General features: G+C 43.5%; 1 protein-coding gene across 2 annotated transcripts in view; it reads right to left on the minus strand.

Annotated features, from left to right (window-relative positions):
• The window catches only part of CFAP410 (cilia and flagella associated protein 410), an 86,290-nt gene that overhangs the window by 11,509 nt on the left and 49,921 nt on the right, over positions 1-24,860 (minus strand). For both annotated transcript variants that reach the window (XM_072120989.1, XM_072120990.1), the window contains one exon: positions 15,674-15,851. In XM_072120989.1, the coding sequence (XP_071977090.1) occupies positions 15,674-15,851 (178 nt within the window). The remainder of the gene's footprint in view (positions 1-15,673; positions 15,852-24,860) is intronic.

Raw genomic sequence — 24,860 nt, forward strand, 5'->3', positions numbered from 1 at the left:
TTGTACGTAACCCGGGGTCTGCCTGTATAGGCGAATTAAATTTATATAAGCATCCTGCACTGCTGAGATGCATAATAGTTGCTATTACAGGCAGTCCACAGGTTACATACAAGATAGGGTCTGTAGGTTTGTTCTTAAGTTGAGTTTGTATGCAAGTCGGAACTGTATATTTTATCATTGTAATCCCAGCCAGAACTTTTTTGGTCTCTGTGACAATTGGATTTTTAAAATGTTGAGTTGTCATAAGAATCAGGATTAACAATAAAGCTTAATTACAGACACATTTGATAACTGTTACAGCTGATCATTGTAGCCTAGGACTAAAGCACAATAAATTACCAACATCCAGAGGTCTGTATGTAACTAGGGGTCGTATGTAAATCGAGTGTTCTTAAGTAGGGGACCGCCTGTAGTTTACTGATATAAAGTTGCACAATGAAACATAATGCGAGGACAGAGCACAGATTCTTAACAGATTTCCACCTTAAATACGGATTCCATCAAACCATATGGCAGGTCGGTGGTACTGAATCTTAACGCTTTTTAAACTTGTAGCGAATCTGAGTTGAGAAATATATATATCCCTGCTGATTAAAACTTTTTTCTCTGCAAAATATGGAGCGCCAAGTGTCCTGTTTCCAACATAAAAACAGAGTACTCCCCACAGCCGGTAGAAAAAATGGAGCAAACAAAGGCATATAGCCATAAGTCCACCAAGGTCTGTGACGCCGCCTGTGATGTCCTGTATGGAGGTTTTTAATCCTTGAACAATAAAGAATATCCTTTTACCTCTCCACCTTTTTGTGCTGGACTTATGGCTATATGCCTTTGTTTGCTGTGTCTACGGTCATGCTCCTGACCGGTCCGTGCACATTAGGACAAGAGGGGTCGTCCTCATTTGTGGTGTGAGCCGGGGCTGGAGGTACTTGTTACCGACTGCATACTTTTTCTTTGTAGAAAAAATGGAGGTTGCTGAATAAAGCATACCAAAAAGGGAGGAGTGCCTAAGGGACTTTGAAGCTTTAGTCCAGATAGTTAATGTGTCACGAGTCACCTCATCAATAGAGTATCCCGGTCAAAGGTAAAGATCTAATGTCTGCTGGAGAGAGCGCACTTTCCACACAAACCCATTGCTTTGTGCCATGGAAACGGAATCAAATCAACACTGAGGAAAAACGGTATATACACATGTCAAGCAGCCCGGTACTACTTCTATCTTTGGATCTGCAGAGGACATCACATCTAATTTGAGGGTGGAACTGAACCCCCCCCCCCAAATTAGCCGATTGCCATCGCTTGTTTTTGGAAAAAGGAGTGAGGGAGAACAATCGGGACTGCTTAAAAAGCATACAGAAATTTTGGGTGTATATCCATTTAGATCACTTTTATGCTAACAAACAAGGATAGGGATCTCCTATCCCATTTCAGAGTAATGAAGCATGTGCGTTCCATATACCCAGGTATTTCAAAACATTCGGAACCCAACGGAATGTAAAAGGACTGGGACAAGAGAACCCCATGACTCTCTGTTAGCGATGGATTCAAGGCTTTAGCATTAGAGAGATTTGCCTTAAAGTTACTTAAACGCCCAAATCAGTCCAATTCTCTTATGATAACCGGGAAAGATATTTGAGGGTTTGTAACATAAAACAGGAGATCGTCTGTATATAGAGAGATTTGATAGGTGTTCTCTGACTAGGATTCCCCCTATGTCTGGGTTTGCACAGATAGCGTTGGCAAGGTACATTGTCCAATTTGACACTGTGAAAGGCTCAGAAAACAAACCGTTTACTTTAACACCAGCTGTAAGATGTTGATCCTGTCCCCCATGGCCAAGCGCATCTGAAGTAGACAACTGCAAAGTAAAGACCAGTCCACTCTGTTAAAGGCCTTCTCTGCGTCTATCGAAAGGAGACAAACAGGGATACCCTGTCGCTGTAAAAACTGTGACACAAGCAGAATTTTGATGCTACTAACATGTGCCTCACGGCTGAAGCTGACCTGGTCTTCCTCTATGCAATTAGGCAGAATAGGAGCTAGTCGAGAGGCCAGTAGCTTGGCAAAGATCTTAAAGTCCATATGGATAAGTTAAAAGTCCCAGCGGGGCTTTAAGATTATAAAGTGATTCATAATAGGCTTTAAAAGATTACGCAATATCTTTTGAAGCCAAAAGTCTTTGGATCCAAAAGCAGGTGTGCATCATAATGGGTGAGAACTTATCATTAAGAAGTTACTCATTCTCTCTATTTCACTCCGCTCCTGGTTTGGGAAGTGACCACAGCGGTGGTCATAATTCATTGGCTCATAATTTTGGTATTATGCAACACCCGGGTGGGTAATATGCTGGATTACAACCAAAATTGAGTATACTGTGATCTTACTGATATTTGTGCATTTGATAATGCTTGTTATGTATTGAGAGACTGTTGACCATCGCCACACTCTTGTTCCTGTGGATTTTATTCTAAGTTTTTAATGGTTTATTTTTGATGGCCATACTTAATAATAAAGTCTGTATGATATTTTCATTAATTAAGTGGTTATGAGTATTACTTGATAGAGAATACTTTGGTCCTATATACCTCTATTGGTATTGCATGTTTTTGGATTGGTAATAGGAGTAGTTTACCTAGTATTGGGTCTTCTTTTTTTGGTATTTATTATTTATACGTAAGGCCTGGTCCACTGAAGGACAATCCACATCCCACATGGTTGGCTAGGAGTCAGCGCTCGAGAGAATAAGGCGCAGCTAGTTCCCCGAAGAAAGTGGTGAAGAGAGGCGGAATAAGCAGAGGTTTGCTTGCCTTTTTCCGAAGTCCACCCATCTAGAGCTCTAACCCAAGTGACTGAGAGCGTAATTAATGGGCCTAGAGAGAGCTTCAGAGTGGAGCAGATCTCACACGCGTTCATTTGGCACCATTGCTAAAAGACAACTCGAATTTTTACTTTGTACTGGCATGTTTTTTATAGATCCCATAAATTTTCAAGAATATTATGAGGTGTAGAACTTTGGGTACGATTTTTCACGTTTACTATTTTTGCCAAATTCTTCAGAATAAAAACAATATTGGAGAAAATGTAATTTATTTTCGAATCACAATTTTTTTCAACTTTTTTATTTTTCAGTTGACAGAACTTATTGTGGGCTTAATTTTTGCAAGAAGAGTTGTTTTTTCTTAGCCGTCTCATTTTGTACAGATTGTTACGGACATGAGGATACCAAGTAATTTGACAGTTTTTTTTTTTTTGAAGTTTATTACTTATTTCTATGTAAAGGGTTTACATTTTAACATTTTAAAACTTTTTTCCTTATACATGGGCTTGTTCGCTTGTACAAGACACCCAGGGGTACATATCACACATCAGACCTCAGGGCTGCCAGGGAAAGGATTGGATCTCCCAATAAGTGGCTCGAGAAGAAGTCTGATCTGGGAGGGGAGTGTGGGGGATTCCTGCTTTCCCCTTACACGCCACAGTCATTAAGGTGTGCCACAAGCTAGGCGTAATAGTACTGCGGTTTGTAGCAAGTCACTTCTCACATCTGTGTGACGAATTATACTTTCTAGTGGCACCATTTTATTGTTTGTGCTAGGAAGCTGGAAAAATATTCAAAATAGAATTGCCAAAAGATCACAGTTGCGCCATTTTCCTACAGCTTTTTTTAAAAAAATCTTTTGACAAATTTTATTTTATTGACGGGAAAAAATGTTTTTTTATTATTTTGGACATTTTGGGACACAAACATACAAAAGATTTTGATGATTTTACTTGTTTATATTTCAATTTACTTTTTTAATATTATTTCAGGTCCCCTAGGGCAGTGGTCTTCAACCACTGGGCTGCAGAACACTGTCACGGACCGCAGCCAAAAGAGCTTAAAAAGTTAAACTCTACTTACCTCTGATACTCCTCTTCTCCCAGGGCTCCAGGTTCTTCTTTGCCCCGCCAATTCCTGGCAGATGTCCAGTGACACGTCTGTATGCGCTGCCAGTGCTTACACACAATGAAGTAATTGGCAGTGTAAGGCTGCATTCACACGGACATGTATTTCTCCAGTCCTGTATCTACAGGCTGTATTTCTGTATAAATACGTGACGTTTTTCATCCGTATGCAGCACGTATTTAACCCGTATTTTATACATGCCCATAGACTTTTAGGGCATACAGAACTGAAATACGGGAGAAAATAGGACATGCTCTATATTTTTATACGGCCAGTATACGGTACGTACACTCCAGTGTCAAAAACGGCAATATAAATGGTTGAACGTATTGTCCATTGAAATGAATGTGGCCGTATGTAAGGCTGCATTCACACTACAGTATGGGGGACGTATATACGGCCGACGTATATACGGCCGATATACGTCCCCCATACACTTCTATGGGCTCGCGGCGCCCTACGGCAGCGGTACGGTGCAGCACACGTGCGGCACCGTACCGCTCCGTAGCCCGGGAAAAGATAGGACATGTCCTATCTTTTCCCGTATTACGGCGCCGCGGCCATGCATCGCTATGGAGAGGGGCGGGGGTGAGCTGCGCTCACCTCCTCCTCCTCTCCCCGCGCTGCCGTGTGCCCGCCGTGCTACGGTGCGGCGGGCTCACGGCAGTGTGCATGCAGCCTAACCTGTAAAAAAACGGTATGTATACGGCCGTTTTTATACGTCCGTGTGAATGTAGCCCAAGTGTAAGTACTGGCAGTGGGCAAAGACGAGCCGCTGGCCATCTGCCGGGAAGCCACAGGGCAAAGAATATCCTGAAGCCACAACAGAAGAGGAGCGTCAGAGGTAAGTATAGAGTTTTTTTTAATTTAATGAGGGGTGGGCCGAGTGACAGTAAAGAGGGGGCGAGCCGAGGCAAGGGGCATTACTATTGTAGGGGTTTGGCAAGAGGCTTTACTTTTGTGGGGGCTGGGAAAGGGGCATTACTATTATGGGGGCTGGGCAAGGGCCATTACTTTTATGGGGGCAGTGCGCTTTTGAGGGGGCTCTGCTTTAAACATTTTATTAATGAGGGGAGACTGCTGGACATTTGTTAATAAGTAGCAGCTACATTTCCCACACTAGGCTTGTACCCAACTCAATAAGTTTATTTTGTGGTAAAATATGGTGCCTCGACTTATACTCACGTAAACTTATACTAGTGTATATGTGGAATAAAAAGGAAAAAGGAGAACTGTCTGGAGGGAGCTATATGAAAGGGGGAACTATAAAGGGGGGATACAGTAACAGGAGAGGGTTACATGAAAGAGAGCACTATAGAAGGTGACTAAAGGGGGGGGCTATGGAAAAGGGGGTTAGATATGTGGTATTTGCTGGGCATTTTTTCCCTGGAAAAATTTTTTTGGGTGCAGCCGCCCCCCGAATACAATAAGGTTGGGGAGTACTGATCACTTCTTCAATAAACTGCAATACAAACCTCCAGGACAAGCCATAGTTTTTCTATCTATAAGGATACACAAGAGGTTGTTATCTGTGGGACAAATAGTATTACCTAGTTGCTTCATTTAATTTTGTGCAATAAAAGTGGAAAGCAGGGGAACAAAATTCTAAATGCAGTGAACGGACAAAAAGAAAAAAAACACATTTGTGCAATTTTCTAGCAGGTTTTGTTTTACAGCTTTAAAGGAAACCTACCACTGGTAATGGTAGGTATTAGCTGTAAACAACGGGCACCAACTCAGGATGAGCTGGTGCCGGAGCTTACCTTTGCTAGTGTTTTAAACCGCTATACCGCGCTTTAAACACATTTTGATTAACAGACCTGAAGAAGCTTCAGCGCTGCGCGTGACGCCTCCGGCACTTCCTATGGAGGCGCGCGGCATCAAGCGCCGAAGCTATCTCGGGTCTGTTCATCAAAATGTGTTTGAACCGCGATATAGCGGTTTAAAACACTAGCAAAGGTAAGCTCCGGCACCAGCTCACCCTGAGCTGGTGCCCGGTGTTTACAGCTAATACCTACCATTAGCAGTGGTAGATTTCCTTTAAGACTGCATTCACACCAACATGTGCCCGCCGTACTGTAGCACAGCGGGCACACATTGGCACACAAGAGAGTAGGAGAGGTGAGACCTACTCGCCCTTGCCCCTCCCCATAGAGATATATGGCATACGGCTCCATAATACGGGAAAAGATATCTTATCCCGGGTACGGAACAGTACAGCACTGCACGTGTGCGATACCATACCGCGCCGTGCGCCTATTGCCGTCATGTGTGCGGCAATGCATATACATCTCCCAACTGTCGTGTGAATATAGTCTAACTATGCAGCCCAACTAACACATTACCTTTATTTTCAGGATTAATACGATCATGGAGATACCAAACTTATAAATTGCTGTGTCATATCTTAATAATTTGCATCAGGATTCCACAATGTATCTAAACTTCCGTACAATGTCAATAGTACCCTTGAAAAGGCTGCAATACCAAAAAAAAAAAAAGGTATTGTGCTGTATGCAACCATATTTATCACCACAACACAGACAGGAAGCGACTGGGACTGCAGGACATTACCCACTCTCTGCCGGCTCATTCCCTCACTGACACTTCCCACACACAGTGCAGAAAGCAGAGTGTCCCTGCAGACACCGCTGCTACATGTGAGGGAGGTGACTTCCTTTCCTCACTCTTCACAGGCTCATTACATCGGTAGATGGGAGATGGCAGGTCTTCTGCTGTTTTGCTTTCCGTGCTGCCTGAATGAAAAGGGCAGAGCTGGCAACATTCCTGAACTAAACTCCTTCTGCAGGACAGAACTGGCATTATTCCTGCAACTATCCCCCTCTGCAGGGCAGAGCTGGCAACATTCCTGCAGTAAACTCCTTCTACAGGGCAGAGCTGGCATTATTTGTGCAACTATCCCCTTCTACAGGGCAAAGCTGGCACCATTCCTGCAACTATGCCCTTCTGCAGGGCAGAGCTGGCACCATTCCTGCAACTATCCCCTTCTGCAGGGCAGAGCTGGCACCATTCCTGCAACTATCCCCTTCTGCAGGGCAGAGCTGGCAGCATTCTTGCAGTTAACCCCTTCTGCATGACAGAGCTGGCATTATTCCTGCAGTTAACCCATTCTGCAGGACACAGCTGGCATTATTCCTGCAACTATCCCCTTCTTCAGGGCAGAGCTGGCACCATTCCTGCAACTATCCCCTACTGCAGGGCAGAGCTGGCATTATTCCTGCAACTATCCCCTTCTGTAGGGCAGAGCTGGCAGCATTCTTGCAGTTAACCCCTTCTGCAGGGCAGAGCTGGCACCATTCCTGCAACTATCCCCTTCTGCAAGGCAGAGCTGGCATTATTCCTGCAACTATCCCCTTCTGTAGGGCAGAGCTGGCAGCATTCTTGCAGTTAACCCCTACTGCAGGGCAGAGCTGGCACCAATCCTGCAACTCTCCCCTTCTACAGGGCAGAGCTGGCATTATTCCTGCAACTATCCCCTTCTGCAGGGCAGGGCTGGCACCAATCCTGCAACTCTCCCCTTCTACAGGGCAGAGCTGGCATTATTCCTGCAACTATCCCCTTCTGCAGGGCAGAGCTGGCACCAATCATGCAACTCTCCCCTTCTACAGGGCAGAGCTGGCATTATTCCTGCAACTATCCCCTTCTGCAGGGCAGAGCTGGCATTATTCCTGCAACTATCCCCTTCTGCAGGGCAGGGCTGGCAACATTCCTGCAACTCTCCCCTTCTACAGGGCAGAGCTGGCATTATTCCTGCAACTATCCCCTTCTGCAGGGCAGAGCTGGCACCAATCATGCAACTCTCACCTTCTACAGGGCAGAGCTGGCAACATTCCTGCAACTCTCCCCTTCTACAGGGCAGAGCTGGCATTATTCCTGCAACTATCCCCTTCTGCAGGGCAGGGCTGGCAACATTCCTGCAACTATACATTTTTGCAGGACAGAGCTGGCAACATTCCTGCAGTTAACCCCTTCTGCAGGACAGAGCTGGCATTATTCCTGCAGTAAACCCCTTCTGCAGGACAGAGCTGGCATTATTCCTGCAGTTAACCCATTCTGCAGGACAGAGCTGGCATTATTCCTGCAGTAAACCCCTTCTGCAGGACAGAGCTGGCATTATTCCTGCAGTTAACCCATTCTGCAGGACAGAGCTGGCATTATTCCTGCAGTAAACCCCTTATGCAGGACAGAGCTGGAATTATTCCTGCAGTAAACTCCTAGCATCATAGCTGCAGTTAAACGATTATGCTAAGCTATAACCAGGGGTGAACCTAGCCTTTCTGCTGCCTGAGGCGAACTATAGAAAAACGCCCCCCTCCATATATGAAATATATCAGGGAGTGTCGGGACTAGACAATCATATTGGTTTAATGTGAAAATAAAGCAATGCAAAATCTATAGTGTGCCACCATGTACTATATAATAGACACAGCGAGCTACCACAAAGAACAAAATACATACAACAATCCGCCATATAATATAAAATTAATACAGCGTGCCACCATATACCATATAATACATACAGCGTGCCACCATATACCATATAATACATACAGTGTGCCCCTATATACCATATAATGCATACAGCATGCCCCCATATACCATATAATACATATAGCGTGCCACCATATACCATATAATACATACAGCGTGCTGACATATACCATATAATACATACAGTGTGCAGCCATATACCATATAATACATACAGCGTGCCACCATATACCATATAATACATACAGCGTGCCACCATATACCATATAATACATACAGCGTGCTGACATATACCATATAATACATACAGTGTGCAGCCATATACCATATAATACATACAGCGTGCCACCATATACCATATAATACATACAGCGTGCCACCATATACCATATAATACATACAGCGTGCTGACATATACCATATAATACATACAGTGTGCAGCCATATACCATATAATACATACAGCGTGCCACCATATACCATATAATACATACAGCGTGCCGCCATATAATACATACAGCGTGCCGCCATATACCATATAATACATACAGCGTGCAGCCATATACCATATAATACATACAGCGTGCCGCCATATACCATATAATACATACAGCGTGCCGCCATATACCATATAATACATACAGCGTGCCGCCATATACCATATAATACATACAGCGTGCCGCCATATACCATATAATAAATACAGCGTGCAGCCATATACCATATAATACATACAGCGTGCCGCCATATACCATATAATACATACAGCGTGCCGCCATATACCATATAATACATACAGCGTGCCGCCATATACCATATAATACATACAGCGTGCCGCCATATACCATATAATACATACAGCGTGCCGCCATATACCATATAATACATACAGCGTGCCGCCATATACCATATAATACATACAGCCTGCCTCCATATACCATATAATACATACAGCGTGCCACCATATACCATATAATACATACACTGTGCCGCCATATACCATATAATACATACAGCGGGCCGCCATATACCATATAATACATACAGCGTGCCGCCATATACCACATAATACATACAGCGTGCCGCCATATACCATATAATACATACAGCGTGCCGCCATATACCACATAATACATACAGTGTGCCTCCATATACCATATAATACATACAGTGTGCCCCCATATACCATATAATACATACAGCGTGCCGCCATATACCATATAATACATACAGTGCCACCATATACCATATAATACATACAGCATGCCGCCATATACCATATAATACATACAGCGTGCCGCCATATACCATATAATACATACAGCGTGCCGCCATATACCATATAATACATACAGCGTGCCGCCATATACCATATAATACATACAGCGTGCCGCCATATACCATATAATACATACAGCGTGCCGCCATATACCATATAATACATACAGCGTGCCGCCATATACCATATAATACATACAGCCTGCCTCCATATACCATATAATACATACAGCGTGCCACCATATACCATATAATACATACACTGTGGTACACACATACATACACATATATAAACAGTAGATACAGCAAATATACACACATACATATACAGAATATATATATATATATATTACACACATACAAACACACACAGTCACATATATACATACATTCATACACACACATATATATATACATACATAGAAGTTACCTTAACTCTTTTCTTGTTTTCTCGTCTGCCTTGTCCTCCGGTGGGGGTGGGGGGACGTGGGAATCAGAGGGGGGGGGCAAATCGGAGCCCGGGGGAAGGGGGGGGCGGAATCGGAGCGGGGGGGAGGCGGAATAGAAGCGGGGGGGGGGGGTGGTCGCGACCGGCGCAAACATTGGGCTGGGGCGGGTACCTGTGCCGGCCGGGTGTATGTGATAGGCGGTCCGCGGTGGGAAGTGTCGGCCGGCGCGCAGGAACATGTGCCGGCCGCGGGGGTGGATGGAGGCTGCGGGGCAAGTGTTGGCAGGCGCGCAAACACATGTGCCGGCCGCGGGTGGGTAAATGTGATGGGCGGCGGCATGGGCGGGGAGATGCGCTGGCCGCACAGATGGATGTGATGGGCGTGCCGCAGGGGGAAGTGTCGGCTGCCATGCAAAAACATGTGCTGGCGGAATGTGTGGGGCGCGCAGGTACATGTGCCAGCCTCGGGTGGATTTGAGGGGCGGGCGGCGGGGCAAGTGTCGGCCGGTGCGAAAATACATGTGCAGGCAGCAGGCGGCTGGATGTGAGGGGCGAGGAGATGTACGGGCCGGAACACATGCCAGTGGGAGGGAGCCCGACGCCGCTCCCTTGCCTAGCAGGAGGCGCGCCGCCTGAGGCGAGAATCTCAACTCGCCTCATGGCAGGTGCGCCCCTGGCTATAACCACAAACTAAAGACAAGTTTGCCCCGTCCATGTTTCATCTGAAGTTTCCAGGTTATAAAATGAAGCAGTCTTATAAATGACTGTAACCCCATTCAGAGCTATCAATTGTTGAATGAAATAAAGATTACTGATATATGAAATGTAAATGGATAATGTGACTAGATGAATGATGGCTTCAAGTTGAAGGGGTTGTCCATTTTCAGCAAATAATATGCTTTGTGTAATGAAAAGTTCTACAATTTTCCAATACACTTTCTGCATCAATTGCACATGGTTTTCTAGAGCTCTGCTTGCTGTCCTGCTACAGCGAGCTTTTATGTTTAATTCAAGTGGATAGAAATCTGTCTGTGGTCTAGTGATGGACAAGCCGTTATAATACACACAGCTCTGATTACTGTCTACGATAATAATGGCCCCTGCACCTGTCTGTCCATCACATGGCAATGGACAGACAGGATTCAAATCACCCCCTTCCCTTAGAACTAATATAAATATAAACAGTAAACATCATATAAATATAAACAGTAAAAATCATAAACATGTTAGTTATTGCCCCTTCCCCAAATGTCCAATATATCAAATATAACGGTTAAGACCTACAGTCCAAAAACAAATTGCATTGAAAATGTCATCTGATCTATTTAGACAACAAGGACATTGCCCCAGTACCTCTGCATAAGATTTCCCTCGTGTTGTGCCAGGATAACAATTTCCAAGTGAAGTCCCTCAAGCTGCTACGAAAGGAAGGACTTAGGAAAGATGCAGCATCTGTTCCAAAATGGGAAGCACACTATACAGTATACCACTGCGAGACCTTCCCTGACAAACCTGGCCTCTGCATGAAAGAGTACTTCAGGATATACCATATAACTCCAGAGTAAAATAAATTTTACCTGGTCCCTTAGTATATTCCACCACCTTATACGCAACACATTCACAATTTATGTCCAACCTTTGTTGTGAATTTATTTCGGTAGAAGGAATTATAGTAACAACTTTCAAATTGCTCACTTATACTTCTTGATTATTTCCTTGAGGGATTTACTTTGCAAACTAGGGTCACTTGATGGTTTCATCTATTTCCCCTCCCATCTGGATTTGATAGAACATCCTTTGTAATTCTCCAAGTTGTGCCTGAAATACACATGATGCTTTATCATTAGGGAGCCCTGCTGTAATTTCTGGCTAGCGTTAAGGATTACATGTTGGGTCTTTTTCACATGGGGAAACATGGCTTCCTAATCAGAGAGCTGACATTTCACAGTGGCACAAACTGGACATCACATAATGAGAACCAAACTTGTGTATTTCCAGAAATAATTGCAATTTCCATCTTGGGCATCCATTGCACATCATATTTGGAAACCACCTGTTTGTTCTGTATGCTCACAAAACTACTTGATAATAAACTTATTACACCTTGCGAAAATTCTCCTAGGGGTGTACGTCCCCTGTCACCCTAGCCCTGTTTACAGTGAAAGGCTGAAGGGAGAATGCTACCGTATTTTCCGGACTATAAGGCGCACTTAAAAGCATTGGATTTCCGTGGAAATCCAAAGTGCGCCTTATAGTCCGGTGCGCCCTATGTATGGTGCTGGGCATGGCGCTGGGCTACCGGAGACAGCAGATCTCCAGCGGGAACTGCAGACCACGCGGCACGAACAACTTCTGCCGCGTGGTCTGCAGTTCCCGCTGGAGATCTGCTGTCTCCGGTAGCGGGGACCTATGTAAGTATGGTCCGCTGCCCTCCTCCACCTCCCCCTCACCTTCCCCGCGTTCCCCGTCGCCGCGTCCCGTCGGGTCTCCGCTCCGCCCCCGGACCTCCGCCACGCCCCCGGACCCCGCGCCTTATAGTCCGATGCGCCTTATATATGGAATTATTACATATATAAGGCGCATCGGACTAATGCGCCTTATAGTCCGGTGCGCCCTATAGGGCAAAAAATACGGTATATGCATCCTCCCTGCATGTCGCTCTATACAGATCACTTATAACAGTGATCCAATGGGCTGTTACCATTTGATCTGTTATCTGTGATCTATATAAAAGAAAAGTAGGGAACAAACATATAATGTGTGAAGCGCCACTTTTGCACCATTTTGCATCACATAATAAAAATTGACCAGCAGGCTGTACAGCCCTCAAAATGTCAGCAATGAAAACGTTATCTCATCTTGCAAAAAATGACATTTTACACAGTTCCGTACACCAAAGTATGAAGAAGTTAGTAGCATCAGAAGATGGCAAAATGTTGTTTGAATACATTTTCAGAAATTCATAAAACCTACATAAATTTGGTATCTCTGTGATCCTACCGAACCAAAGAAAAAAGTAGACGTATCATTTGGAGCGCACAGTGAAAGTCGTAAAAACTGATCCCACCAGAAAGTGTTTTTTTCACCACATTTGGCATTTTTTTCAGGCCTCCCAGTACACGACATGGAATAAATTACGTCACTGAGAATTAAAAATTGTTACGCAAAAAATAAGCCCTCATTCAGCTCTGTACATGGAAAGGTATAGATTTTTGAGGATGGAGAGCGAAAAATGAATGAAAAAAAATGCTGCAACGTGAAGGGGATAGAACTATATACGACTAGTTTGTATTATTGAAAATTTTACACTCATCCCCAGCTAAAAATACTCCTCAAAAATGGTGAGAGGAGTAGTATTACCCTTCTGGCAAAATGTTAGTGCGAGCTCTGATTCCGAGTATGTCAATACTCCTTATGTGGCAATATTCTACAGGCCAGGCACACAGCAGGACTGAGAAGGGAGGTTGTAAAGTTTAGCTTTTGGAGCTCTGTTTTCACAAGTTTGGAGTGCCATGTTGTGTTTGAAGAGCTCCAGAGGTACCTGTACAACAGAAACCCCCTGAAAAGTGACACCATGCAGCCAGGTTCACGCACAACTTTACCGTTTACAGTTGTAACTGTTACAGTTTCACACAGTGTAAAAATGCAGGTGCGGAAACTACCCTCCAATTCGGACATGCCTTTTTGTCAATGGTCAACAAGGGGGTTAACTTGTTTTTTTGTTTTATACATTGAAGAGAATATATATATCATGGGTTTTATGAGTCAGTACAATCACGGAGATATCCCCCATTGATATAGCTTTTTCTATGTTTGAATAATTTGAATAATTTATCTTTTGCTTAATTAAAAGGCATTTGGAAAGAAAAATCTCTTGTTTTTGCATCTCCATATTCTAAGAGGCGTAACATTTAAATTTTTTTTTGTTGATTGAGCTGTATAAGGGCTTATTTTTTTGTGTGATGAGTTATACATTTTATTGGAATCATTTTGGCATAAATGGGAATTTTTGATTACTTTTTCTTGCTTTTTTGTTTGTTTGGATGCTCAGGAATCTGAATTAGTTTTATTTTTTGGTTTTGTTGGGACTTGAACAAGCGATCATTTGATTGTTTTTTCAAAGTAAAAGTAATACACTACCATACTGATGTTTGGCAGTGTTATACAGCAGTGAGCCTATGCAGATGCATAAGTTGACAAGCTGACAGGGGGGAAGGGGTAATCGTGATCGGGGCAGATGCAGGAGCTCCATAGGCGCCGCTGACATGTTTGACCACAGCACCTAAAGGGTTAAACAGCTGGGATAGCGGCTATCACAGTGGTCATAGTGGCAGCATGCCTATTGGATGGGAAATGAATTTTCTTTCGTGAAACGTATTGCATTGGTTTCATGATATTTTTCCCAAAACACCCTTTTCAAATACAGTGCTTTCTCTTATGCCAAGTGTACTCCATTTCTGGTAGCAAAGATGCATAGATGGAATAAGATAAAACTTAAGGCTTGCTTGTCAATCATATGCCTCACACACAAGCCTCCTCTTCCTCTACAAGCATCTATCGCTGCTCCAGACCCCTTTTTTTGTAGAGAGCAGGAACACAGCCCCTCCACACTCAGGCATTTGAGCTTCTCACTGCTGTTATGTAAGTGCACAGAGGCTTTCCGATTTAAAAGCAAGGAAACTAACGCTGTCTCTTATTTTTCTATTGCAACATTGTATTTGTACTATAAAAGAGAAGTTATTTTTACTGTTGACATAAAGTTATAGGAACTCATTATTGGAAGTTAAGAAGATATTACATATCTATGTCTGTCTCAGTATCTATTACAATACAGCAGATGTGATCACAATGAGGATGCATAACTTCATACGCAGAGGTTTCAAACTAGTAATGCACCAATGGCTCACTTAACCATGCAGCTGATTAAAATAGGGTAAAAAGTGGTGTGCCATGGGGTTACTGGCTGAACTGAGGCTTCCTATTATATAATTAATAGGGAGCCTTTAAGGAGCCAGAAGAGCCGACTCTTCATAGAGAGATACGCCTAATTATCTAGCTTCCCATCAGTTTTTCTAATAGTTCTTTATCTGTGCTCAACTACAAAGCCTCATGGAAAAATCAGGGAGGAAAGGCAGACTGATTTTGCATCACACTGTCATGTGATGTATATATGCTCTATATGCTCTTTAGGTGTGTATGAGTGAATAACTGTATGTTGATGTACATAGGTGTATAAATGTGTATTTATTCAAGTGTTCTGTGAGACCCTGCCTAGTTACACCCCTGTGTAAGTAACAGATTAACCTGCCCTGATTCACTATAGTGGTTTTTAATTTTTCTATGAAAACTAATGTAACCTTTACAATTTAACTTTATAAATGTATATTTAGAACCAGCTGCACAGCTCCCTGCTTTTGGTCTCTATAGTTTTGGTTCACAATCCCTCTGATGTACTGAAATTTTTATCATTGACAGACAAGTTACAGACTCACTTGGTTTCTTCCATGCTGAAGTTTAGAGAATCATTTTCAGATTCAATGGACACTTCTCCGCAAGTATGGTCTGATGTAAGCCCTGGAGAACCATTCTCTGCAGGTGAGATTTCAGTTGGGGCAGCTGTAATTTCTTCGCCTTCTGACATTGCATGGGAGACCTCTTCTGCTGTTACAGCTGGCAAAAAAAGAAATATGAAAAAATATCACATATTTGACAGGATCTTTTAAAACTGCCTGGAGAAACATGTTTTACATGTTGTTGTTAACAGACCACCAGGGGTCCAATGTAAATATGCACTGTAATGCAATCAATGTTGGCTTACTGGAGACATAAGGGTCATTTTTCTTCCCTTAACCCTTTAGCAACATACTGTACATTAATGGCAGACATGCACAATAAATACATATTTGGCACTCACCTAGGGCGCTAATCCCACCACTTACATTGGGGGCACAATCTTTCAATTGTGGTTTTGCAGTGATTCAAGTCAGACATGCAATGGAAATGATGTTCAGCAAGTCTTGTTAACCCCTTAACGCATGGGCCCTTTTTTTGATTGTGTTTTCATTTTTCAACTTTTTTATTTTTCCATGTAAAGGGCTTGTTTTGTGCATAACAAATTTCACTTAACATTGACGGTATTACCATTTCATTTTAAGTACTGGGAGGCGGGGAACAAACTTCTAAATGCAGTGAAATTGGTGTAAACTGCATATGCGCCATTTTCTGGAAAAGTACCCATATCCGGACAAAAAACAATTATAAAACGTCACTTTTATTATTCCTATCTAAAATAGTGGTAGCTTTGCTACCCGGTGCTCCATGAAAGTAAGAGTGATTTAAAAACACAGTGTGACACAGTTCACTGGGCCTATAGTGACCTGTTTAGTATTAACATATACTGTGGCATACAGGTAGCCAGCGCCCAGGGTTGTGGATATAGGGCTATAAGTAGAGCGTTTAATCTCACGCTCAAGTTTATCTCATAGTGCATATAGGGCCATTACATTAGTAGCGACAGGTGCCAGTTGGATGTGTGCATATAGGGCCAGAGAGAGAATATATAGTGTGATAGAACATAAGTGATATACTTTCCTTTACTTTGACTAGAGAGATATTCCACTAGTCAGTATAGGGATACTAGATGTGACGTTGTATGAGCCTACAATAGGGACCATATCATATGCCACTGTAGCTATCAATAGAAATAAAAGGCCATTAATGTAGTGGCCACCCGTCTAGGTCTCCAAGTCACTCTTATCACATTCAGTGGTGACAGCGGTTATATAATATCCCAACTGTTATATATAACAGCATCTTACTGACTCTCAGTTCATGTGAGATAAACTTGAACGAGAGATTAAACGCTCTACTTATAGCCCTATATCCACAACCCTGGGCGCTGGCTACCTGTATGCCACAGCATATGTTAATACTAAACAGGTCACTATAGGCCCAGTGAACTGTGTCACACTGTGTTTTTAAATCACTCTTTCATGGAGCACCGGGTAGCAAACCAAATGACAAATCTCCCTAATTCTTTAGGTCCATATGATTACAGGGATACTAAATTTATATTGGTGTTATGGTGTTTTAATACATAAAAAAAAAAATTAAAACCTTCTGTACAAAAAAATGTCTTAGTTTCGCCATCTTCTGCCACTAATAACTTTTTCATACTTTGGTGTACGCAGCTGTGTGACATGTAAATGTTTGCAAGATTTGCTATAATTTTTTGTTCTATACAACCTTTTGATAACTTTTTATGAAATATTTTATATGTTGCAAAATGAAAATAAAGAGGCGATTAAAAATCGCCAATTCGGACTTTTGGGCTCTTATTTTCCATTACAGGTTTCAACGCTGGGAAAAATGGTTATGATATTTTAATACATCTGATATTTTGGGATGCAGCTATATAGAACGTGTATGATTAATATGATGTTTATTTATTATTATATCAATTCGAGGGAAAGGGGAGTTAAAAATTGTTTTAATTAATTTTATTTTTTTTAACTTTCCTTTTAGGAGCCAGAAGAGCCGGCTCTTCTTAGAGAGATAAGCCTAATAATCTAGATTATTGAGAAGTTTCAGACATTCCATCACTTTTTCAAATAGTTTTTGTGCTGTGCTCAGTTGCAAAGCCTCATGGAAAAATCATGGAGTAAAGGCAGACTGATTTTGCATCACACTGACAGACTTCCACACCCACTAGCTCAGAATCAGGAGAACAGAGTGACTATCCCCAAGGAAATGTTTGTTAAATATTTTATGTTGCAAAATGGCAAAAAAAGTGACGATTCAGACTTTTTTTTAATGATTATTCAGATCCCCTAGGATACTTTAAGCCTAGGTTGTCTGATTGATTTTAACATATACTGCCATAATAGTATGGTAGAATATAGGGATTTTACATATCATCTATTACTATGTGCCACTGGCTCATCGTAATAGATGCTGTTAAACTATACAGTCATGGCGATACATTGCTCCCCGATTATGCCACAGGAAGAGACAATCTCTTCCTAGATGGTGGCACTCGCTAGCAGTCACGGATGTTACTGGTGGGTGTTTGCTGCAATATGTACAGTTAGGGCCAGAAATATTTGGACAGTGACACAAGTTTTGTTATTTTAGCTGTTTACAAATACATGTTCAGAAATACAAATATAAATATAATATGGGCTGAAAGTGAACACTCCCAGCTGCAATATGAGAGTTTCCACATCCAAATCGGAGAAAGGGTTTAGGAATCATAGCTCTGTAATGCATAGCCTCCTCTTTTTCAAGGGACCAAAAGTAATTGGACAATGGACTCTAAGGGCTGCAATTAACTCTGAAAGCGTCTCCCTAACCTGTAATTAATGAAGTAGTTAAAAGGTCTGGGGTTGATTCCAGGTGTGTGGTTTTGCATTTGGGAGCTGTTGCTGTGACCAGACAACATGCGGTCAAAGGAACTCTATAGCAGATAGCAGACATGCTTGGAGTAGCAAAATCAACAGTCAGGTACATTCTGAAAAAAAAGGAATTGACTGGTGTGCTTGGGAACTCAAAAAGGCCTGGGCATCCACGGATGACAACAGTGGTGGATGATCGTTCACAACGTCAACTCAAGTCCAGAACACTCTCAGTGAAGTAGGTGTATCGGTCTCTAAGTCAACAGTAAAGAGAAGACTCCATGAAAGTAAATACGAAGGGTTCACATCTAGATGCAAACCATTCATCAACTCCAAAAATAGGCAGGCCAGAGTTAAATTTGCCGAAATACACCTCAAGAAGCCAGCTCAGTTCTGGAAAAGTATTCTATGGACAGATGAGACAAAGATCAACCTGTACCAGAAAGATTTGAAGAAAAAAGTTTGGAGAAGAAAGGGAATGGCACATGATCCAAGACACACCACATCCTCTGTAAAACATGGTGGAGGCAACGTGATGGCATGGGCATGCATGGCTCTAAATGGCACTGGGTCACCTGTGTTTATTGATGACATAACAGCAGACAAGAGTAGCTGGATGAATTCTGAAGTGTACCGGGATATACTTTCAGCCCAGATTAGGCCAAATGCTGCAAAGTTGATCGGACAACGCTTCATAGTACAGATGGACAATGACCCCAAGCATACAGGCAAAGCTACCCAGGAGTTCATGAGTGCAAAAAAGTGGAACATTCTGCAATGGCCAAGTCAATCACCAGATCTTAAATCAATTGAGCATGAATTTCACTTGCTCAAATCCAGACTTAAGACGGAAAGACCCACAAACAAGCAAAACCTGAAGACTGCGGCTGTATAGGCCTGGCAAAGCATTAAGAAGGAGGAAACCCAGCGTTTGGTGATGTCCATGGGTTCCAGACTTAAGGCAGTGATTGCCTCCAAAGGATTCGCAACAAAATATTGAAAATAAAAATATTTTGTTTGGGTTATGTTTATTTGTCCAATTACTTTTGAGCTCATAAAATGTGGAGTGCTTGTAAACAAATGTGTACAATTCCTACATTTTCATAAGATATTTTTGTTCAACCCTTCAAATTAAATGTTACAATCTGCACTTGAATTCTGTTGTAGAGGTTTCATTTCAAATCCAATGTGGTGGCATGCAGAGCCCAACTTGCGAAAATTGTGTCACTGTCCAAATATTTCTGGCCCTAACTGTATACATTCTATAGGTTCAGGTTGATGTGATAATATGGGCTGTCAAGACCAAGAAAGCGCTTATTAAATAGTTTTAACCACTCAATGACCGCCCTGTTGTGTTTTTTGGCAGCCGTTGAAGGCAATTCTTCCGATGCAACATATTTCTGCAGCGCAACATCAGAAGATGATTTAAGGACCTAATGACCTGCTGGTGACGGGGTGTCATCATTGCCCAGATCCGGCACTAACACTCAGTCAGCTGTAAATTACAGAGATAACTCTGATTGCCGGTGTTAACATATTACACGCTGCAGTCAAGCATGACCATGGCATGTAAGGGGATTTTACAAGTTCCCCTTGTGGATCGGATGCCTGTAAGCTTACCGGGGGATCCGATCCTTTATGTGGCAGCCCCGGGGTCCAATGTTTGCTCTGGACACATCAGCATGCTCAGTTAATTACATAAAACACTGAAATACATTTGTATTGCAGTGTGTAATAGCTTGAACAAGCGAACAGATAAATGTTTCAGAAAAAAATTAAAAAATAAAATAACGTTAAAACATTTCTATAATACAAAAATAACGAAAACACCACATTTCCATATAAAAATCATATAAAGTATAAAAAAACATGAAAACTGTAGCCTGGAACTAAAATACATTAAATTACCAACATCCAGAGGGCCGTTTGTAACTAGGGTTTGTCTTTAAGCCGGGTGTTGAAGGAATTTGCTTGGGATACAAAGAATACATCCTGTGTACCCCACCAACAGACTAAGCAAGAACGAGCTCCCAAACTGTATTACAGAGCCTATGACTGACTTTTATTCCTTTATGACTAAAAACCAAACACAAGTGTACCTGACTTCTGTTTGAGACGTTGGAGTCTGGCCAGAACTTTATAGAAAGCACAGAACACTGGGCGGGAGATGTGGTGAAGGGACTCTGACAGATTGACGTACAGAGGGAACAGAGACCAGGGTCGGTAGTTTCACAGACCACACCAAAGTGAGACTGACAAAAGTTTTGATCCCGGAAGAGCCAGGCTCAACGGAGCGTGCTTCCACTTGGGGGGAGGAGACATGACTGAGGTGACTAAAGTGAGTGGCCATATTCTAATAGAGGGGGTGGTAATGGACGTCAGCACGCACAAGAACTGATGTGTGACTCCTCCCCTGCTAAAGCAGTGATGATTTAACCCATTCTCAGTCAAGAGAGTGTACTGAGTGTACTGAAGCCCAGTGGTCCCTAGCCCAAACTGGCAGCAGTCCCCGAAGGTGACATATTATTCACTGTTATTGATTTGGCAAATGTTCTCCTATTTGCCTTTACCAGTTCAGTATTCCAGTATACCTGATGCAGATTCACACAAGGGAGGTAAAACTCACCCAGCCAGTACTCCACGGTCCTACAGGGAGTTGACTAGCACACTATCCCCTTAGTGAATATTCTCTTGTTTTTGTGCCTTCATTTTGCAGGTTTGCCAGAATGCATTCATTGACTATGTGTTTTCTGTTCCAGAAGGGTTGCAAAGTTTCCAGAGACAAGCTCCAGTACTGTCAGGAGAAGGTGGTCTTTTTAGGCCACTGCTTCTCAGCCACAGGAAGACACCTGACGGAGGAAAGAAAGCTGGCAGTCCAGAATATGCCCCTGTCCCAAGGCCCTAAGCTTCTTCACATGTTTCTAGGACTGGCCAGCTCCTGCAGGCCTGGGATAAGGTCTGCTGCCTCCAGCCTGATGTTGCCCCTTGATAACTGCATTGCCTCTTCCCCATTTGCCCTTAGTCAGAAGGCAAATGATGCATTCCACAGTCTTAAGCTGGCAAATCCTGTCTGCCCCGGTCCTAGGCACACCCCACTGAACCAGACCTTTTGTTTTGCACTGAGTATCTAGGCCACGCCACAGGTGTCTTAGCCCAGGAATGTGGTGGCCTCCCCAGTGGCCCACTATTAAGCCCGGTTAGACTCATATGGGGAGCCCCTCAGGCGTTAATAGCTGCAGCCAGCAGTCTGCTCAGCAAGGCCAGTGAGTTGATCCTAGATCTCTCAGTTACTGTGTAAACCCCACATAACTTGCACAGTGTTATCACCCAAGTACAGCCTAAGCATCTGAGTAAAGGCCAGACAGCTCAGACTCCAGTGTGCACTCCCAGTGTGTCACACTGATAAGGTGCACAGCTCTGAATCCTTCATTCTATCGCCAGTCTTCCAGGATTCGGGGGGGTTGGGGGTGGAGAACGGTGTTTGACCCAGATGTTGAGTTTTTTTTCTCAGAGATGGCTCCAGGTCTGCAGGAGAAGATAGGCGGCTCTACACTGGATATGCAGTGTTCAGTGGCACACATAAGGTAGTACAAGCAGAACCACTCCCTCTACACAGGTCAGCGCAGGAAGTGAAGGGATGGCACTCAAGGAAGCTGGTGGAAGGTAAAAGGGCAAACATCTATACTTAAGATGTAGGTCTGGGGTCTAAACACACTATGAACCCATATGGAAGGCTAGAGATTTCCTCACCTCTGCAGGGACCCCCTTTAAGCATGGCACTCCGATTAAAGAGCTCATGGATGCTCTCTTACTGCCACAAGAGGTGGGGATATTAAAAGTAAAAGCACACACAATTTGGTAACTCCACAATCCAAGGGCAAGTATGTGGTCGACAGGGTGGCAAAGGTAGCTGCACAGATGGAACCCAGAGACTGTCTTGTAGTCTCAACGGTGAGTTCTGAGCTAAAAAGTTTGATACACAGGTGTTCCAGTCCCTGGTTGCCCGAGAGTCATCACAAGAGAAGGAAGTGTGTAGGAAACCTGGAGCCCATATGCCGATGGGACCTGAATGTTGGGAGATGGGGTTTGCGTGCCCAGAGCCCTGCACCTGACAGTAAGTAGCCCATGCACACACACACATATCCAAAATGGCCATGCTAGTACTCATAAACCTAAAGTAGTTTGCCCCAGGCATTACTAACCCTGTCGCTAGACTAGTTAAAGCCTGTACAGTCTGTGCCCGCCATGACCCGGGTAAGGTGGTAAAGACCCCACAGAAGCCACTGTATCCCTTCCAGAGACTGCAGATGGATTTTATCGAGCTACCAAAAAGTGGTACGTTGGAATACATGCTTGTGTGCACTGATCTCTTTCCAGGATGGTCAGAAGCTTTTCCCACGACCAAGGCTGCCAGAGCTGCAGCCAAGAAGTTGGTGAGTGAGATTTTTCTGCAGGTTTGGACTTCCAAAGACCATAGAGTTCAGTTGCAGAACCCACTTCACTGGACAGGCAAAGACTCAAACCTTTTCCCTTCTGTGTGTAGAACAGGGCCTGCACACCCCTTACCTTTCCCAAGTTAGTGGTGGAATTGAAGGACTTAGCGGCACTCTTAAGTTAGAGATCCGGAATGCCATGGATGAAGTAGGGAAACCATGGCTCGAGTGCCTTCCTGCTGCCCACTATTCAGTTAGGACCACACTTAACACAAAGATGGGATTGTCCCCCTTTGAAGTACTTTTTGGCTGTGCACCCAGACTAGGCCTCTACTTTCTACAGACCCTATAGCTGATGGCAGGAAACCAGGTGGAACATGCCACACAGTTGAGCCAGGTCTTGGAAAAGGTCTACAAAAGTGTTTCTGATACCTTTCCAGATCCAGACAGAGACCTCAGGACGCATACCCTGAAGCCAGGAGACACCAGAGAGAGTCCTGAGCCTCGCTACGACGGTCCTTTCCAAGTCCTGCTGACCAGTGCCACCTCTGTGAAGCTAGAGGGAAACCAGCATGTTTCCACACTTTTTATTGCAAACTTACTTATTCTTCTTGCTAGCTGGTCTCTTCTGACTGATAGTATGCTCAGGGACACCCCGACCATGACTATCACTGTATCTATGGGGCTGACCAGGATGCCCTCAGGGTTAGAGACTTCACCTACGGTTGGCGGTTGGTACAAAAAGACAATGACCTTCTTTAACATTGACAGCTCATGTAACCCTGTATTAGCAGTGTTCGATGTGTACTGGATTTGTGGGGATAGGAGAGTCAGGTCAAGCCTAGAGGTTGGGAAGGTGAGTGTACTTTGATAAAGATTGTGCATTCCTTCTTCGTGATCCCCAAGGATATTTGATCAGACACATAAAGAAAAGGTAGAGAATCCCAAGGGATTCTGAAGGTCTGAGAGAGAAGCACCTAGATGACAACGTTTATACAGATACAGTGGGAGCACCAAAGGGGGGGGGGTTCAGATGAGTACAAAGCCCACAATCAGATATGGGCAGGACTAGAGTCCATTATTCCCCAGATAGCTGTGAGCAAAGATGTTGATTGGGTTATCTGTTTTTATTGTAATCAATAGAGATTTGTGAATTATATCCGAGATGCTTTACAGAACTGCATGGCTTTGGACATGATCCTTGCTGAGAAGGGAGGAGTCTGTAAGATGGTGGGAGTGGCTTGTTGCATGTACATCCCGGATGACATCGCCCCCTATGGATCCATTACCCATGCACTTGAAAAGATTGAAGGACTGTCCAGGGAACCCAAGAGAAACACAGAAGTGGACGCTACATCCTTCACTTTGGGGGATTGGAAGGGTTTCCTTTAAATGACACCTGTCATCAGGTCTTTGTCACTTTTTCTGTCACCTCTACCTGTTGGAGCAGCTCACAAGGATCCCATCCCAGCCTTTATCTTATTATTTCATACATTAATCATTATAAAATCTTTTCTTTATTATGTAAATGAGGCTGGTCACATGGTCAGAGGCAGTGATGTCACCCCTGTTCCCCCTCCCCTCTCGGCGCTCATGTCTGTGTGTGATGTATAGTAAAGCATTGCTGGTGTGTGTGCTGGATCTGCTGACATGCTGCATCCTCCTAATACACAGAGATACAGACATCAGCTACACCTGACCTAACATGTTCTGCTATAACATGGCTGCTTGGAGCTGTTGTATCTCTTCTATACACACACAGGCTGCAGGGGGTGCAGGGGAAGCACATTATACAGCCTCACATCATTATACAGGCTGTCAGTCATGCACTGGGTGTGTGGCTGTGCCTCCCA

Source organism: Engystomops pustulosus, chromosome 8 (genome assembly GCF_040894005.1).
Source record: "Engystomops pustulosus chromosome 8, aEngPut4.maternal, whole genome shotgun sequence".
Taxonomy (NCBI): Eukaryota; Metazoa; Chordata; class Amphibia; order Anura; family Leptodactylidae; genus Engystomops; species Engystomops pustulosus.